This window comes from Pygocentrus nattereri, chromosome 21 (assembly GCF_015220715.1).
Source record: "Pygocentrus nattereri isolate fPygNat1 chromosome 21, fPygNat1.pri, whole genome shotgun sequence".
NCBI classification, from domain to species: Eukaryota; Metazoa; Chordata; class Actinopteri; order Characiformes; family Serrasalmidae; genus Pygocentrus; species Pygocentrus nattereri.
The window spans coordinates 27,766,682-27,786,431 of record NC_051231.1 but is presented as its reverse complement, the minus strand read 5'-3'; the positions used below and the strand labels follow the sequence as shown (position 1 = coordinate 27,786,431).

General features: G+C 41.7%; 1 protein-coding gene across 3 annotated transcripts in view; it reads left to right on the top strand.

The window, feature by feature from the left end:
- prickle2b (prickle homolog 2b) overlaps positions 1 to 19,750 on the top strand; it is a 163,213-nt gene that overhangs the window by 118,792 nt on the left and 24,671 nt on the right. For 2 of the 3 annotated variants that reach the window (XM_037532429.1, XM_017711617.2), the window contains one exon: positions 18,241 to 18,424. In XM_037532429.1, the coding sequence (XP_037388326.1) occupies positions 18,241 to 18,424 (184 nt within the window). Of the gene's footprint in view, positions 1 to 5,893; positions 6,345 to 18,240; positions 18,425 to 19,750 lie in introns of those variants that run through there. The other variant, XM_017711608.2, reaches the window with a different exon arrangement.

Sequence of the window (19,750 nt, the reverse complement as noted above, 5' to 3'; positions counted from 1 at the left end):
CTACATTTGGAGTGAATAATTAATAAAATGACTTTTATTTTGTATGCATCTGAAAGGTCATACTGTTAGGGTGCACTTTTGTGTAATCTCACCGTGATTTACTGCTACAGTAGGGGTGCCCAAAATGTTTGTCTTGTGAAGGTCAAAGTGCATAAAGGCATACAGATAAAGAAAGAAGGTAGGTCTCAAATCAAAAGTAGTTTATAACATTAAACTATATATTTTTGTTATTAAACTGCTTTAAATAAGGAAAATAAGAATGTAATAAATGTATAGTTTAAAAATGTGTTTGTTCTGTCTGGGTGTAGGGGTGGTAACTTTTTGGTGGTCCAAAACAAACTTTGCCGACCAGCTTTGGCCCACAAGCCACACCCTAAGCTACAGAATCTGTGATTGAATCCCCTCATTTATATAGACTGCAGAGACTTTTATTTTTATTTTTACTTTTATTTAAAGGACCTTTATTTAAATAAAGGTGTTTCATGTAGTACATTATGAACATTGTTAATGTTAATGTACCATTTACTCTCTAATCCATTGGCTCCATATATAGAAACTAAGCTGCAAAAACGGCATATTTTGAATTAGTTGTCTTTGTGATGTCACAAAAAGCAGCGCATTTACATGCAGTATTGTGCAAATGTTTTAGGCAATGGAGAAAGTTTTCATTTAACTATTTCCAAACCTCTCCTCAAGGATGCCCAGCATTAATGATGGTTATCATCCAGCACCTCCAGATCCAGATAATCAAGCCTTTGATAAATTAAATCAGGTGTGCTAATGGTTGAATTCATAGTTGTGGACATTGAGAAGTCTGAAATCTGGAAACCTGTGTTCTTCTAACCACCTCAAAAGATATGACTACTTTACTAAAAGCAAGAAATTCTTGTTACTTTTTACTGCATTGATGTTTGGTTGTATTCATTCACTCAGTGTTATTGGGAATTATATGGCACTACCTAAAAACACAGTTAGTGTGCAGATAAATGGTTTTAAACAATTTACTAAGAAGCTTCAGATGTTTGCACCATACTGTATATCCCCTTATTTAGCCTATAGCAATTTAACCCTATCTATTCACACTGAAAATATGTGCAGCCTGGACTGCTTTTTGAATAAGGCAGCCAATATAAACAGAGATAATTTACATATATTGAGTGGGGAGACTTCAGGACCTTTAAAAATTAATGACATGCTGGTCATTTTTCGGTCATTTTTTGTTATGTGGACCGAGGAGGCGGACACATATGCGGAGATAAGCGAGATTTATTAAGGGCAAATCCAGAGTCACCTTCGTAACAGTCCAGGTTTAAGTAGCAAATACGGAGAGATCGGGGGCCAGACATGACAGACACCAGAATTCAACAGAACAAGCAGAACATCCAACACAGCAGATAACAAACAACCAACATACATCAAACAACAAAGACCAGCACTAAACTAATGAAAACACAGGGCTTAAATCCAAGAGGGCTAACGAGGGTTCACAAGACACAGGTGGAAACACAGGTGAGAATAATCAGGGGAGGAGTCACCAAAACAACGGGCCAGACTAGGAAACCAAAACAAATGCACATGGAAGATCAAAACAACACGAACACATGGACAGGACTGGGAGGGGCCAATCATGACAGTACTAAATCTCGCTTATCTCAGCACGTGCCTCCGCCTCCTTGCTCTCCATTACATTTTTATATATCGTTGGAGATGGAGCTGCCGGGTAGAAGGAGAAGAGGTAGACCTCAGAGAAGGTTTATGGATGCAGTGAAGGTGGACATGGAGATGGTTGGTGTGAAAGTAGAGGAGGCAGTGGATAGGGCAAGATGAATGCAGATGATCCACTGTGGAGACCCCTAAAGGGAGCAGCCGAACGATGAAGGAAGAAGGAAAGGGCATGTATTTAAACTGGACAAGTACTGCAGTAAAATAAAAAATTTTCTGTTGTTTCTGTTGAAAACAAAATGGTTAAATTCTTGAAATGCCCAATGGAAAATTGTCCAGTTTTCTTAGTACTATCTAGGCAGATACAGCCAAGCGAGCTCTCCCAATGGTTAGGACTTCAGGAGTTGAAGAAAATTACTCAAAGTAGTAAAAAAAAGTCTAGAAATACGTCAAATAATATTATAATATTCTTAAATCAATCTTGTAAAGAGAATTATTAGACATAATGGCCAAATTTAAGATGTTTATACTAGTAAATCCACGTGTTTAAATGAAAGGGATAAAAAGGTGTTAGAAAATGGTCACATGTCAATGGATGAAGACTGTGTTTGGTACATAAAACAGCACAAAAACATAAATAAAATGTAGCATGTAAGTCTTTTAATTCTTCTCTGAGAGGGTCTCTAGACTACCACTCCCCCCAAAACCCCACCGCAAACTAACACCCTGTCCCGGAAAGGAATTTGGTTATCTGGTCCTTCACCAGAGCAGGAACACAAGTGGCCCTCAGTTAATCAGCTGTTGGCCTGGGAGTCAGCTGCCCCCGCCTGATAGCCATCGCCATTTCTGATCGTGTGGGTGGAGAGCGGCTAGCGGAAAAGTGCGAAGTTATCAAAACGATATGCACTTTTATTTCCTCTTTTCGTTCCTTTTCTGAAGCGAACCAGAAACCATGAACAATTCATCGCCCTCGCTGGTGCCTCTTATATCTTTTAAACCAGCACATGGGGAAACTTTAATCACTCGTGATTGGAGAGGGGGTGTTAGAATTTTTGAAATCATGTCATATCTGTTGGAAATAAATCTCAACATACTACGCAACACACGCCATAAACCTGCAACACCTTCATTTGTTTTGATTCACAGACTTCCAAACGGCACCAGGGTCCATTAATGTCAGTAATGACAGCGCTCGGTGATTCAGGACATCCATAACAGTTATGGCATCGGGGCAGGCAGGCAGTGAGGCATGCGATTTTAAAGGCCGTGGTTTTAGGTTGGACGCATGGCCAGGCCTGCGGCTGTGACGAGTGTGGCCAGGCCTGAGGCGCTGGGCCTGGCTGGGGTAATTGATAGCGTTGTGTTTGTGTAGAGGTTTTGGCTCGTGCATTCGTGGTAATGGAGATCCGCCGGTCGATAAGAAACACACTCTGCTCCCTCACGTGGTTGGTATTCCGCACAAGTAGGCCACACAAAAAAACTGCCTGGGCGCAACAGAGCTGGCTCGCGTTACACGAGACTTATAGCAGGTTCTTTTTGGTAGTTTAGCCACCGGTTGCTCAATTTCGTTTCTTGTGCCGACTTGCTGCTCGTGGGCACTAAACGATTCCTGATATGCTGACTGCTGATATGTGCAGTTTGACTTACCTAAACTTACTTACCTCTCCCTTTGAAAGGATTTTTACATGTTGTGTGCAGGAGTTTGGACAATGAAATGGTCAGCTGATGTGTTTTGTTGATTTTTTTGGAAAGTGAACACCTATACACAGAACACAGTTCTGCCAGTCTTAATGCACAGTTACTGTTTTGTTGGAAAAACACAAAAAGCATGTTTTATTTGTGTTTTATGTTTGTCCAATATGTTAATTAGAGGACGGCACGGTGGCACAGTGGGTAGCACTGTTGCCTCACAGCAAGAAGGGTCCGATTCCCCAGCCGGGCGACCAGGGTCCTTTCTGTGTGGAGTTTGCATGTTCTCCCCATCTCTGCGAGGGTTTCCTTCTGTAGTCCAAAGATATGCAGTCAGGCCAATTAGACGTCTATGTGTCTGCCCTGCAATTCACTCATGAGCTGACCAGGGTGTTTCCTGCCTTCCGCCCAGTGACCGCTGGGACAGGCTCCAACAACCCTTGTGACTCAGAATGACAAGCGGCTTAGAAAGTGTGTGTGTGTGTGTGTGTGTGTGTGTGTGTGTGTGTGTGTGTGTGTGTGTGTGTGTGTGTGTTCATTCTTGTAGTGCTATACTTGTAAGGACCCTATGTCCTCACTATAATAGGCCTATATGAAATTTTCACTGAAGTGAGGAATTTTGCTGGTCCTCACTTGAGCTTGTGTTGTTTTCACCACAATCATGCCTTTTATTTGAAAACTAAAAGAGCAGAAAATTTGCCTTTTGGATACTGAGGTTAAGGTTAGGGTTATATGTAGTATTATTTAAATACAGTAACACAGAAATCAATAGAAACCTATAGACATCCTCATATGTATAGCAAGACAAACGTGTGTGTGTGTGTGTGTGTGTTTTAAATAAGCCTTATGCACTAAAATTGGTAGAAAATTTTGTAACTGTCTTCTCCGTGGAGGATTATTAACATATTTTCCCTCAGAACATCAATAAAACATGATTTGACTATGGTGTTCAAGTTTTTGCATACGACTCTGTCTCCCTTACGCTGCACTTAGATGTTGGCTTCAAAAAAACGTAGCTGCACACCTCATAACGGTAAGCAACCCGTGGTAAGCAGCATACATTGACTTGCATGAGCATTGAGCAGCAACATGATCATGCATGAACACAGTCAACAAATAGGCTGTTTGTTTACTATGCCAATTCAAAAGACTTCTGTTCTGAGTGGTGGGCCTGAAAAAGCAGAACGGAAACTGAAACACTCCTTATAACTTCAGTGTTGGGCGGAGCTAAACTGTGGGGTGAATGAGAAGATATATCCTGGCTGTTGGAACAAAGCTCGTATATCAAAAAGAGTAATATTACAGGAGAGGGCTAAATTTGCGAGGAAAGTTAATATAACAAGATTTTTTCTAGAGTCATTTTGGGCCAGTTCTGTTGGTTCACTCATTTTGAAACTTTAACCCAATTTTAAGAGCAACCAGAGTTTTCAAATTATGCCAAAAAGTGAAAAACAACAAAAATGGAGATACAAGATTTTTGCGCAACAGCGATAATATGTAAATGTGTTAGTGTGACATCACAAAAGCAGCTCAAAATGGGCTGTTTTGCAGCTTTGTTTCCATATATGGACCATGTGTAATGTATTAAACTCTTTTTTATTCCTTTTAAGTTGCTTTTTCCATAATTTGGGCTCTTCACCACACAAACTGCACATGCTGTTTCATTTGTAATGCTTCACCTGGTGAAAAAAACAAATAAGCAAATTAGGCCCTCCTAATGGCCAGGTTTAAGCACTCTGGTTGCTAATTCCAGCTCTGGCAACCTAATGAGCTTAGAGTCTGTGCAAGTGCTGGGAAGATTAAGCAGTTTTGAAAATAGCTGCCAGAGGAAACGTAGCCTATAGGAACAAACGGTGTACATCATTCCAGTGTTTAATTACTGATTGATTTATTTGCCTGTTTCATCCAGCTTAAAATTCAAGATACATGGCAATACTGTATGTTTGGGATTGAGTCTAAAAGTAGCTTGGAAAAATGTGTAGAATAGCAGCATGCGCTGATAACAGAGACCACTGAGAGATAGCACAAAGTCTATGGAAGGTGACCCTGTATTGTTTTGTGTGCTACGGACCACCCATACTGGGAGAAAAGAAGGACCCTAAGTTTGTTGTGGTGTTAATTGTGAAGCCAACACTATAAAACGTGGATTAAACACTGATCAGCTATTACAAGATATTTATAATGTCAGTAGTCATCGTTTACAATGAATCCCATCTCAGATTGTATATTTGGAATTAAATGTGTAATAGGCTTCATACATAATTGAAATTATTGGGTTATATTGTTATTTACATGGTTCAATGTCTGCACAATCTGTAGTTAAAGATAGCATATATAATCATTATTTGTTTACATATTATTATTATTATTTGCATAATTCCATATAAAACTGCTTCGCTTTTTTGATTCGCATCGCGGATTGATTTGCATGTAAATGATTCCAGCGTCAACTCGCTAATTATTCTCAATGCATGTGCACCGATTGGCTGACTTTGCCGCTCTTATTTGCATCCCGCGTTGCGATTGGCCGAAGCTGCGAACGGTCAAGGCTCTGCGCGCTCACCGCGGCGCTCAGTGTTTAGCGGAGGGAGAAGAGAGGAGAGGAGAGAAGAGTGTGCTGGATGAGAAAGAGAGAAAAAGAGAAAATCGGAAGGAAAAGAGGGCTGAAGTCGCGCTGTTCAGCGATATGATTTGAGATCTGATCGTAGAGACGAGCCGAGGCGCTGGAGGATTTAACCCGTCGTGTTTTTGCCTGCTGTGAGCGCCGAGGTGCCGGTAAACGTGCGCGAGTGTGAGAAGTTGAGGCGAGCTTTAAACTTGCACGGCTGGGAGAGCAGAGAGGGGAGAGGAGGGCAGAGGGGTGGGTGTACGTGTGAGGGGGCTCGCTTGTACTGGTGCTGTAAACGCTATTGGTAACGCTGGATATAATGTGGAAGACCTGTGCAAATACGGACCGCAGCTTCGAGGTTTTTCAGTCACGGTCACGGTAAACGGTAAGTGTCTTTTTTAGTGCTACTCTGTGTTTTTTCCCACTTTAATGCTACGCGAAGTCGCTTTCTTGGCTGATGTTAGCTGGCCGGTCTCTCCTCTGCTTTGTTGCCCGGCTGAACCGCTTTAAATGGTCATGGAAAGGCAGAAGTCAGCTTCTTATTTTATTTTTTTCCCGTTCCACCTTAAATTGTACAGCAGCCACATTCTGAGGCTGAAGTCAGCTTCTTGTTGGAATTTTACATTTTCACCTCATACTGTGCAACGGTTACATTCTGAGGCAAAAGTCTTGTTTTTCGAATTGTCCCGTTCCACCTTAAATGGTGCAGCAGTTGCATTCTGAGGCTGAAAGCAGCTTCTTGTTCGAATTGTCCGGTTCCACCTTAAACGTTGCAGCAGTTAAATCTGGGGCAAAAGTCAAGCTTCTTGTTGGAATTGTTCCGTTCCACCTTAAATGATGCAGCAGTTACGTTCTTGCGCCTCAGGTTCGGCCACCAGAATGCAACTGCTGCGCCATTTAAGGTGGAACGGGACAATTCGGATAAGCAGCCTCGTAAAGCGCTTAGGCTCTTTTCTTTCTCTCCCGAGTGGATTTGGTCGTGTAATTTTACACCAAGGCTCGTTGACCTCTTTAAGCGCTTCTTCCAGCTCTAGTGTGTGTTTCCTACTCGGTAGCTGGGAAAGACTCGGGTTTCTACTCGCACGTCGGTCCCCGCGGATGTGGGTGACTCCGTGGCCGAGCGTGGTGGACTGTGACTCGGGCTGAGAGCGGACCGGCCGCCCCTGAATGTGGAGGGTCAAGTCTGTTCCAGCCGGAGGATTAACATATGTACCCAGGGGGTAAAGGAGAGTGGATTAGGATCTGTTTCTCTCTCTGCTGACCTTCTCTTTCTCTATATTACACGCTTTATCTCTTCATGTCTTTCTCTTTACCTGTCTTTATTTTTCTTCTGTCTGTGTATCTTTCTGTATATCTGTTTATGTTTAGTCTCTCTGTCTCCTGGCCTCTTACTGTCTTACTCCTTCAGTCTCTGTCTTTCAGTTTCTAGGTTTGTTTAGTGTTTTATAGACTCTCTCTCTCTCTCTCTCTCTCTCTCTCTCTCTCTCTCTCTCTCTCTCTCTCTCTCTCTCTCTCTCTCTCTCTCTCTCCCCTTCTATAACTATTCTTTCTCTCTCTCTCTCTCTCTCTCTCTCTCTCTCTCTCTCTCTCTCTCTCTCTCTCTCTCTCCTCCTTCTATAACTATTCGTTCTCTCTCTCTCTCTCTCTCTCTCTCTCTCTCTCTCTCTCTCTCTCTCTCTCTCTCTCTCTCTCTCTCTCTCTCTCTTCCTTCTATAAATATATTTGTTCTCTCTCTCTCTCTCTCTCTCTCTCTCTCTCTCTCTCTCTCTCTCTCTCTCTCTCTCTCTCTCCTCCTTCTATACCTATTTGTTCTCTACCTCTCTCACTCTCTCTCTCGCTCTCTTGCTCTCTCGCTCGCTCTCTCTCTCCTCCTTCTATAACTATTTTCTCTCTCTCTCTCTCTCGCTCTCTCTCTCGCTCTCGCTCTCGCTCTCTGCTCCTTCTATAACTATTCTTTCTCTCTCTCTCTCTCTCTCTCTCTCTCTCTCTCTCTCTCTCTCTCTCTCTCTCTTCCTTCTATAACTATATTAGTTCTCTCTCTCTCTATATATATCTACCCGTCTATCTATCTGTCCTCTGATGCCAGTTTATGTTAAATTTATTGTGTTTTTCTCTTTAAATTGTTGTATTGTATTAAATTATTATTTAAGGTTGTATTTTCTATCCATGCTGTTGTTTTAAAGCTCTGCTCTCTTGGCTGGACTCGATGTCCGTGTGGCTTTTAGAAAGCTTTCTGATGATTTGTACAGATGGGAAATGTGAATCTCCTGAGGTTGCTGGTTTCTGAACCTGAAGAGTGGAGCTTTGCTTCATTCTCTCTTTTTTCCCCCTGGCAGGCTGTAAGGTTTTTCTTTTTTCTTTTCTTTTTTTTTTTAAGCGAAACATGAACCAAACCCATAAGCAGACACTTGTGAGTAGGCAGCAGGCCGGCCTGAGTGCAGATTTACTGAGAGTCATCTTCAGCAGCAAAATGCAGAATAAATCAACACGCTTGAAAAGGCTTTTTTCCCCCTTCCATAAAATCTCTCTCGCTTGCCGTCTCATCCCACACAGAACCTGTCTCGTTTATGAATGCCTGAATGCTGGTTAAAGGCATGAAAAGAGGCTTTTTTCCCTGTAGCGAGAGCAGAGATCGCAGACGCGCACTCATCTGTCTGTTGCCGCCTAATGAATGAAGCGCTCGCTCAGAGCCGGTTGGTTTTTGTTCGGTGCCAGGGCACAGGTGCCCGTGCGCCCAGGGGGGAAAATTCAACAGATTATGATGGATTGCGGCAGGTGGGCACTCCCGGTAATCCCCATCCGTTTGAACATATTGCATCGATGCGCCATAATTGGGTGCTAATAATAAGCCTCATTATTAGGCCCGATTGGAGATGATCTTTAGGATTAGTTAACAGCAGTTAAGCCGCAGTGCAACTGTTTCTAAATATGGCTTTTGAAAACGATCTGCTTCTTTTGCGCCAGTTGTTTAGCATTGTTGAATGTGTAGGTTGCTAGTTTATGGCTTGATGCCACTTTTTTTGGCTTCTTTAAAAGGATGATGAAAGGATGTGCCAGTCTGATAAACCTTTTTAAAGGACTAAAGAACCTCCACACCAACTAGAAACACATGTCCAAGCCAAGACCCATTTACTAACCCCTGCCTATAAAACAGCTACATAAAACAGAGCTAGATTCAGCTCAGCCCAAGCTTCCTAGCCATGGTTGTAAATTAGTACCGAATTATAAACGATACAATCTTGTTTTTGTGCACGTTCGGCCTCTAAATACACACAATAACTTGCTCATCTAGATTTACATAAAAATGAAACTGATGTTTGGGCTCAGATATTTGGTTCAATAAGAAAAACGAATTATTGCTACACTCTTAGCAATACAGGTGTTCCCTAGTGCCAACGGAGAGGTTTTGTGGCCATCAACTATAGCTGAAAGCTTTTTGATGCTATTTAGCACAATTTTTCTATAAACAACCATATACAACATGTTTTCCGTAATAAAGACGATCCATTTAACTATGGATTGAGGCTTTTATGCGTTCAAATTAGTTGAGGTTCTATATGTAGCCGTTTTTGTTACTAAGGAACGCTTGGAGAACAATTTTTATCAAAGAAGTGTGTCTAAAAAGGCAAAAGCTAGCCACATGGCCTGCTAGCTGCAGGTGGTATAGTGTAGTGGATAACACTGCTGCCTTTCATATGCTGGGGTTCACTTTCCCCACTTCCACATCCTAAGTGTCCTTGGGAAAGACTCCTCTTACGTTGCGTTTATTACCTTTATAACATGATTAAAATTGTAAGTATCTGTCAAGTGTGTAAACGCTAGTTCACATGGAAAACTACATATGTGCCTAAATAGCATTTATAACGTAATAATGTGAAGTTAAACAAAGCCCTACCAATGTAGTTGGCTTGGTTTCTACTTTGAGTGTTTTCCATGCCCCTGGGCTAATGTTAAGAAGTCATATCAGCCAATTTAGAAAATGTGGCATAATATTGGACATAATCATCAAATTATATAACAATAAGCACCACACTGGAGCCTCATCACCACAGCAGTACCCTTGTAAGATGCCTGTATGGCCTAATAGATTGTTCAGCACTGAACAAATCTCAAGGAGCTGGTTTTGGCAACCTTGTTGGCACCTCAGCTAAGACCTTTGGAAAGCCAAGCTCATTTACTTTAGGAGAAACAATAACGAAGAATGGCCCGTCTCTGGCAGCCAGCTGCCCTTAGCTCCTCTGCTGAGGATTGCCCTTTTAAAGAGCTTCAGCCTATTTGGGGTTTGGAGTGATGCTATGGAAAAGCCTGCCAGCTTCCTCTGAGATGGCCCCAAGGTGCTGAGGGTTTTTCGGGAAACCACATCAAACCTGGTTAATGGCTTTGAATAAACTGGATTAGTATTGGAGATGACAGTGCCCCATGTGTCGTGCCTTGAGCTATTGTTAAAAGGAATAGCGGAGATAGTCCAGTGACCATTTTCAAGGTGCCAGTGGGCTTCCCAAGGTCTGGTGCTGTCAGACCATCTCGAAAACATGGCGATTAAGCCAGCACATGAATAACTGTTGGCTTGCATCACGATCACGCAGATTACGGTCCATCTTGATGCCTTGCAGGCACGGCACACTTCCTGAGCGACTCTGGAGGGACGAGACGCCTGCTTTTATGTACGTCTACGAAGGTGAGGTCATTTTTAAAGGCCGTTCAATGCCAGCTGTCCCTCGCAGTCTGTGCTGGTGGGGTTCGTAATGAAGTCAGCATGTGTGGCTTCTGCTCTTGGCCCCTTTTAATTGACATCATGTTTGGAGGATTCGGAGCGGAGCATGGAGCAGCACTTCGGGCTTTAAATCTGGAAATTTGGGCCCAGAGAGGATGTACAGGGCCTGCTAAATCTGCGAAGGAAAACCCCTGGCTTTGAGCGCTCCACAATCCATCCTGGAATATAGAGGGAGAGAATGCACTTCTTAAGAAATGAATTCCCACCACGACTGACATTTCATGTTTATTTCACACAGCTGGTCTCGACTGCGCCTGGAAAAGCTGGCCTTGCCTTTCCAAAGCTTTCCCAAGCTAAGGCCAAGCTTTTCTGAGCCATTCCGGCTACGTTTGAATTTATAGTCTTGCCGAAATCTCTCATTTCACCACGGCTTTAGATTAGTACAATGCGTCCATGTTCTTAAGGTTATTTTTAACCTGCGCCTGGACAACGAAGCAGAATCACAAGGCTGAGACCAAACCACTCTTCTCTTTTTTTTTCGCTTGCTCTCTGACTCATCCCTGTTGTTGGAACACAGCAGGCAGAATCTGCAGATCCAGCGAACGGCTTGTGCCGTTAATCATGCATGCATTGGTAATTACGGCAAGTCCTGGGGTTTTGATGAGGGAGCACAGTGAGTTTCTCTGAGGTTTTACTGTCATGCTAATATGATATTTGGTTTATTTAACTAATCAAACTTAGTTACCTACAACTTGTGTCATTTGCTTGGAACAGTTCATAATCCAAAGAATTCTAAATATTAGTTTTCTTTCTAGAAATCTGGTTTCTGTCTTAAATGTTTACAGTACAAATCGCTTTGGTGTAATTTTAAAGGGATATGTATTGAAGTCAGGCTCAGAAAACCTTCTGATGACACATGTTGAAGGTGGGAAAGCAACTCTTGAAAAGCACTTTTTGTGGTAGCTATTTGGGGACAGACTGTATAAAATTGGTTTTCTAGTGTTGTAGCAGTAGTGCTAGATATCTGGGTTCCTTCTGCCGCTAGCAAAAAAATGCACTTTTAAGCCCAGTCATAGTTTTTCATAGTTTTTTTTTTTTTTGTGCCCTTTCACCTTTTCAGTATCATTATTTTGGGCTTTTCCTAATCTGGCCGGCCAGATTTAATGTGCAGCTAGTGTTTATATGTGGAGTTTAACATATTTGAGCAAAAAATAAAACATAAAATGTATAGTATGTAAAAAAAAAATTCCATATTTAAGTTTGTTTCCTGGCAGGGGACTGATTCACTTATAACATCAGCAAAGCCTGAAAATCAGCAATCATCAGTTTCAACATTCATACGCTGCTGTTGGAACAAAGCCTTGTGTGTCCGTTTTTGTCATTTCTCAGGTTTTGACAGTTTGACAGAAAATGCCTGTTGCTCTTTACATTGTGTGTAAATTTCATGATGAATGGGCCAAAAGAAACAGCCCAAAATGTCTTGGAAAAACTCCTGGTTGCACTGACTTGCATTAAAGTAAAGTAAGTTCTCGTTTTGGAGATAGGAGGTTTTGTTCCGACAGCAGCGCAGAGTAATTGAGGGGTCTCCGTGATCGCTGGCTCATTCATTACTAAAGTAACAATTTAGCTAATCATGAATGGCACCCAGCGTGAACACGTTGGCATGCTCTGTTGTGCGTCATGCTGGCTTTTGCTTGCTTTCACTCATCATTACCAGCACCAGCGTTTTTGGATGAAGTGTTCCTGTAATCTAAGAACACGTTAAACTGACGCCGGCAGCTCTGTCCTTGCTCAAGGATGCAGCTGCTGCAGGAGGAAACACTCTGTGTCCTACATGAGAGAAATCCGCCCAGCACCCGCTCACGGAACCAGCATCCACTCTTTGCTCTGCGTGGGCAGTTTGTCAGGTGCTGTTTCACCTTTGCACCTCTTAGAGATCCTTCAGTGTACTGTATGGATATGTGAGCTATATGTTAATAACCGACACGTACGCTGTGTAAACCATTTACAGAATGTATACTGCGAACTTTGGATCATTTGAAAGGAAATAATTACTTGCCTTGTTTCGTGTGTTTACGTGTATGTTTATACATTCAAAGCCCTGGATGGATGTAGCCCATCTACCAGCCAACCACTGGCCCAGATGGACGTAGAGATGGACGATGTCATGGTTCTAACACTGCGAGTCAGAATTAGAAACAGACTCACCGGCCACGTGTGCTGGTGTTCTCAGAACAATGGACGGCCCACCCCAAAGTCCAGACATCAGCATCATTGAATATGCATGGAATTAATTGGATTGTGAGAAGCAGAAAATGCAACCAACTCGTAAGACTGAATTTGGATGTGTGGAAAAATATCCCTACAGATTTCTTTGATATGTTGACGAGACCTTTTCTGAAAATAATGGAAGCTTTAATGAAGGCAAAAGGTGGACACATTAAATATTGAAAATATATATATATTTTTTTTTAAAACTTCTGTGTAACTTTCTGTTCTGCTTTTTTTCTGATGCTGAAAAATAAGTCGTACTTAATGACAGTTTGACTGACGCACAGAACTATGTTCTATTAGAATAGTTTCACGTGAACACATGTTGTCACTGTAATGTCAAAACATTACATCATAACTTGTGTGAATGTCATGGCGAATGGACCAATAGAAATGGTCCAGAATTAAATGGGTCTTGTTACATTAGCGTAAATGAACTGTTATAATCATGAACCAAAAAGGAGCCATTACTGTCGTTAGTCCGCTCTTCTTCTTTATAATGTGATTTCTGTACGCTTTTGTTTCATTTATTGATTTGTAAAGATGTGCAAAGTTTTTTTTTTTTTTTTTTTGTGTGTCAACCACTTTTTAGAGTGATCAAATGTATGAAGAGGAATATACATCAAACTGTAGTCACTACTCTGATTAAATCAATAGTTGGCGTTTTGTATAGGATGTTGACTCTGCTCTGAACTTCACTTTATCATCTTTCATGCAGTGATTACACAGCAGTGCACAGAAGGCTCTGATTACACAGATGATCTTCCTTCTGCTATAAAGCTGCTGTTTCAGAAAGACGAGGTTTAGTCCATGTTTCTGCACTTCATATTCTTTTCAGGTCTGTGGCGTCCACATGGTCAGTCTTAGCTTGAAGTCGACATTGTGGGTCCGATGTGTCTGAGTCAGTGATTCAGCACGTCAGGCTGAGGCCAGCATGTGCCCCCGCCACCCTGCCGCCTGTCCGGCGTCTGAAGTGCTAATGGGATTGGCTGTGAGCAGACAGTGTGTTCTGCTGTTCTTCCTGAGGCAGGCGGGGCTGGAGGCCTGACCAGCTGCCTCAGGAGGCACAGAGAGTGAGGTTTGGCGTGGCTGAAGCTGCCCTGCTGGAGACCGACCAGACGCAAAGTGTGCGCGTGTGCGTGCGTGTGCGTGCGTGCGCGTGCGTGCGCGTGCGTGCGTGTGCGTGCGTGTGCGTGCGTGTGCGTGTTTGCTGATGACAGGATGTGTTTTTGCTGGAATCTCAGGGCTCACCATGTTGAAGCCAAATGTGGCCATGTTGACTGACAATGAGGTGGAGCTGTGGCGTGAGTGTGTGTGAGAGAGAGTAAAGCTTCAGTGCAGGCCTTCACGGTACATTGTTATTGGCTTTTTGCAGAAGGCTGCAATATGCAAATAAGCTCATTATAAGAGTACTGTAGTGTTTTTTCAACCTAATCTCCATCTGCTGCATCTGTAGCGTTCAGCATTAATTCTGGCTGTGTTTATACTGCAGGTAAAAGTTGCCCAAATCTGAACTTTTCTTCATATTTGACCGTTGTTTCCTTTGTTTGACAGTGTGAAGAGCAAAAAACACGTTCAGTCCGGTAACTTTAACTCAGATGTGTACTTCATTGGCTGTGTTCACACTGCAGGTGAAAGTGGCCCAAGTCTGATCTGTTTTTTGATACGTGACACAGATTTGTTTGTGGTGCAACAGTGTGAACAGCAAAAAAACGCATTGAATCTCAGTTTCAATTCAGAAATGGGCTGCTTTGGCTGTATTCTCCCACATGCAGGTAAAAGTGGCCCAAATCTAATCATTTTCTCCAAATGTGACAGATTTGTCTTCTGTGTGCACATTGAATCTGGCAATTTCAGTTCACATTTGGGTCACTTTTGCTATGTTAAAAAGTAGCCCAAATCTGATTTTCTCACTAAATCTAATTTTTTTTGTGTGTGAGGCTGTTCACAATATCTTTTAAATGGGTCCTGTATGCGACATTAGTCTGAACAGATTATGCTCCTAAACTGTTCATTTGCGTATATAGGTCAATGCTTCATGTGGCAGTCATCCAGAGGTAAACAATTAAAATGGAGTGAACAGTAGCAGTTGCTCCCGGAGGCTTTGGTTTCATCTTCGCCAGCCTCTGAAGAGCTAAATAGTTCTGCGTTTGGGCTCACGTTAAAAAAAAGAGCATGTTTTACGGCCCAGGCCTCTTCTTTGGTTCACATCCTTGCTTTCCTTAAACTCTGCTGTTCTCTTACAGCCATTTCTTTCGAAACTCTTGAGCGCAGAGCAGTTTGGATAAGTGTCTTCTAATTTTGTTTGTACAGAAATTTAAGCCTAAACGTTTGTGTCTCGGCAGCATGAAGTTATGACGATAGTCGAGTTGGGTTGACGTAAAATTCACATGAATTCTAATCTGGCTGTTCAGACTGAGTCGCATCGCCGCAGATCGGCTACGCATCAGGTTTCAGTACCACATATGAAAGCGTCTCAAATCGGAATTGAAGCTGTTAAATTTGTTCTTGTTGCTCACACAGACATAGAGATTGGATTTGGGCCACTTTTACCTGCTGTGTGAACAAAGCCTTTGTCTACATTCACACTGCAGGTGAAAGTTGTCTATGGTTGTTTAGTTGTCTTTGGTGTGACCGTGTGAACAGCAAGAAACACATTGAATTTGAGTTTCAGTTCAGATTTGGGTAAATATGGTACTGAAATCTGATGAATCTGATACATGGCAATGTGGCCTCAACAGTCAGATTTGAATCATAACTTTTTCAGTCAAATTTAATTTTCATGATCTATTTAGGACCAGATCCTAAATACGTTACTACTGTTGTTTCTTCCATTGTCTTTCGCTTCGGGAGGGAGCAAAATGAACGAACAGTATAAACAAAAAAAGTAGATGCTTTCTAATGAGACAAATGAAACTAATGACTATTCAAAATCCTATTTACTTCAGGGATATTTGGGGGGGAATTGCCAAAGGAATCTCTTCATTCATTGTTTGTCACTGTTCTGGCACTAAGCTACTAAGCTTGTGCTCCTTGACTAACATTCTTCTTCACGGCAGGTAAACGACAGAAACTGAGCTTTCTTGCTCTGTTTGATCAGCTTTCACAACTAACAGAAGCCCAGAAATTCACAGCTTTTACTTATTTCTGTAAACCTAGTCCAGAATGGTCGTTTTGGTGTCTACTGTTTGTTCCTACAAGCTTGTAGTGTCAGTTTGCACATGGTAAAGTTTAATTTTATATTAAAGGAGTCTCAATCTTAAGCAAATATGGAGGAGTGTATGTTTTGGATGAGCGTGCTGGAACGATCAGTGCTCTTTTGTGGATGTGGGTGAGTTTAGGAGCGGTATGTGTTCAGGCTACTGTCAGAAATAGGCCTTTTTATGCAAAACAAATGTGAATAACCAAAGAACAGAATCAGATTTGAACAGTAAATCTAATATGGGATACTTCTACCTGCAGTCTGAGTGTAGCCTGTGACGTGTTTTCTCGTATTTAGTAGAAGGTTAACGGTCACTGGGTATAGGCCTAGCTGGAGTATTCCTTTAGTATGTTTCCTCTGTGTGCTGTGAGTATCCTGACCGACTTCTGATGTTCCAGAAGGTACTCAAGAAACGTAAAGTCACTTTGGTCGAAATACGATGTAAGCCAGTTAGTAACTTTGTTGCATCAAGATGTTTTTTGTATGTTGCGTATTGTAATGGTGTACCCCTCTCTCTCTCTCTCTCTCTCTCTCTCTCTCTCTCTCTCTCTCTCTCTCTCTCTCTCTCTCTCTCTCTCTCTCTCTCTCTCTCTCTCTCTCTCTCTCTCTCTCTCTCTCTCTCTCTCTCTCTCTCTTCCCCCCTGCATGCGAAAAATGAGTTTTAGTCAACTGAGCTTTCAGCTGGCTCGGCTTTTATGTGTGAGCTATTGGGGGAAATGTGAAAAGAGTTTGATGAGTCATGTTTGAGTAGTTTAACAGTGAGTCAGCAATAAAAGCACGTCTCTAGGAGGTGAACATTCGCCCTGTCGAACAGAGTTCGCCAGCTCGTTACCGTGACAACACGAGCTGAAAAAGTATTGGAAATTCTTAAGCATGTCTGTGATGGCCACTGCCTCAGATTATGCAGAGCTTTTGATTTTATATAAAAGCCAGCTACCCTCTACAAGAAATTAGTGTATAACCTAGTGTTTAAAGCCTCTGATAGCTTACGTAACGTTGTAGCAGTGCTTGAGTCGTTGCTTATGATCATTAAGAGCTATGGTATAAAACTGTAGGTTCAGTGGTCATTTTCAATATTATGGATAAAATGGCTATATTTGCGTAAGAGACATCACACACTCTGGTTCCTGTCACCATCACTGGAAAGAAATCAGTAAATTTCCTTACACTCTTAAAAAAGATGGTTCTTCAAGGGTTCTGTAGTCAACCACGAACACCCAAAGAACCTTTGGCATGATTTAAGGGTTCTTTGCATCTTTGCACAAAAAAAAAGCTCTTCATATTGATGAAGGAAAAGGTTCTTCATATTGATGGAGAATGTGCTGTAGAAGGTTCTATATGGAACCCTTTTTGAAAAGGGTCTTATATAAAATAAAAAAAAGGTTTCCACCATTGTTACAAGCCAAAGAACCCTTTTTTAATACAATGTAGAACCCTTTTTGCTAAGAGCATACAATGCACCTTTTCCCATCAACCCATTCTGGACATATTTTCATTTGAATTCAGTGAAGTACGCATTTTTCATTATTCCCATTTAAAGAAAAATGGCTTTTTCAGTTGGTAAAAAAGGGGTTATGTACATGCGTATGGTTCCTGATTTGTAAACCGTTCTAAACAAAACTCTCAGTCATTTAATTTTGCGACAGATTTGACAAATCAGCATCACTGGTCTGCAGTAGAGCGCCTCCCACTGGCTACATCTGGCGATTGTCCCTTTGAATTCCTAATGACCTGGTTGAACTCACAGTTAGTTCTCCTCTGTTATTGCTCTGGTTTGCGTCCAGGTCCATGTTTTAGCCATGTAGCTGTTTGGATGTCCACACTAAACTCTGAACAGATGAAGGATATTGAGTGAGGATCAGTCAGAATTCTTTTGGAATAGCTTACAATCCTGCTTTGTTTTAACAAAGCTTAGAGGTTTGGCAGATCAGACACGTTTCCATAAACCTACACAGCAAGTGGAAGAATAAGCATACCGAACTGGATGTCTGATGCTCTTTGGTTGTTATGTTTTCCTCTTACTTTGTCATCAAGGTTTGAAGTGGCTCCTAAGTGTTTTCCAGACTCATATTGTTTTCCTCTGTTTGCTTGCAGGAAGATCTGTCTGCACTGTAAGTGTCCTCGTGAGGATCATGTTGTGACGGTCATGCCTCTGGAGATGGAGAAGACCGTGACCAAGCTGATGTACGACTTCCAGAGGAACTCCACGTCGGACGATGACTCGGGCTGCGCTCTCGAGGAGTACGCCTGGGTGCCTCCCGGCCTTAAACCCGAGCAGGTATGATATGCACACAACCTAATTTTCGGTCTGTTTCTCTTCATCACTTATACAGTTGTATGCAAAGTCTGGGGGCCCTGGTCAAATGACATTATTGATATTCTAAGTGAAAATAAATTCTTTCCAGAGAGCACATTTCTGCACATTGCTGTGTAGAATTGCTGTTTATTTGCTGAATAAAAAAAAAATAAAACATGTGGCCTATACAAAAGTTTTAGTGCATTTTTATATTACAGTTTTCCCCCAGAATGTTGAAGTCAACAATTAAATAGAAATTCTCCACTAAAATGTGCAGAAAGATTTTATTGTTGTGTGAATTTATTTCCAAACTTATGCATATGACTGCAAAAGTTCATATCCTCATTTCTGAGTCAGAGTACCAGTATTTGACCAGAAAAAAATCTGCAGGACTGGCAAAAAATCCCAACATCTGGTAAAAACATTTATCCAAAGTACATATTAAATTGAGTAATTGAAATCCTGTGGCTATGATTCTCCCTTCTGTTCTGCATATGGGGAAGTGACCGTCTCTATTCACTGAAGGCAGAATTGCTCCGCCAGTTCACTTACCTGCACCCTTCATAATTTACCACTAACACTACATTTTTACTTTTAGAAAATCTATCAAACGTTTTTATCCTCCAGAATGAATGTACAACTATATACTGAAGAAAATTATGGTGTAACCAAGGCTAGTCCATAATCATAGCAAAGGTTAAGGTAGGTTTGGATGTCCTCAAAGTTAAACAGTTAATAACTCCCGAATGTCTACATAAACATAATTTGATCATTTATGAGCAGCACAACCATGCTAACGGTCAGTAAAGACATTTACAAGATGCTTTGTGAGAAAACACAGAAATGCGGACTAATAAATGGTCTCTGCATCTTATCTGCAGTGCTATTGGGAAGCAGTTCAGGTTTGCCGCTCATGCCGCGTGGCTTCGGTTTGAAACTGGAAAAGGTTAAGGCCATAAACATACTCAACGCAAGAATGTGAATGCAAATGACTGCAGCCAGCCAAGATTTTGCAAATGCAAAAGTCCTTCTGAACTAACTCACCATGCTTTCTTGCACCATGCAACTAGTGCCATGACACATTTTAGAATGCAGTGACGTGCAAAACAGAGTTTTGTGTGTGTGTGTGTATAGATAGATAGATAGATAGATAGATAGATAGATAGATAGATAGATAGATAGATAGATAGATAGATAGATAAAGATGAGCATATTAAAATATATGTATTATAAGCATGACGATGATGTAGTGTGTATTAGGGCTCTATGATGTATCTTTATTTTGACATTGGCCTTTGCAGTACTGAT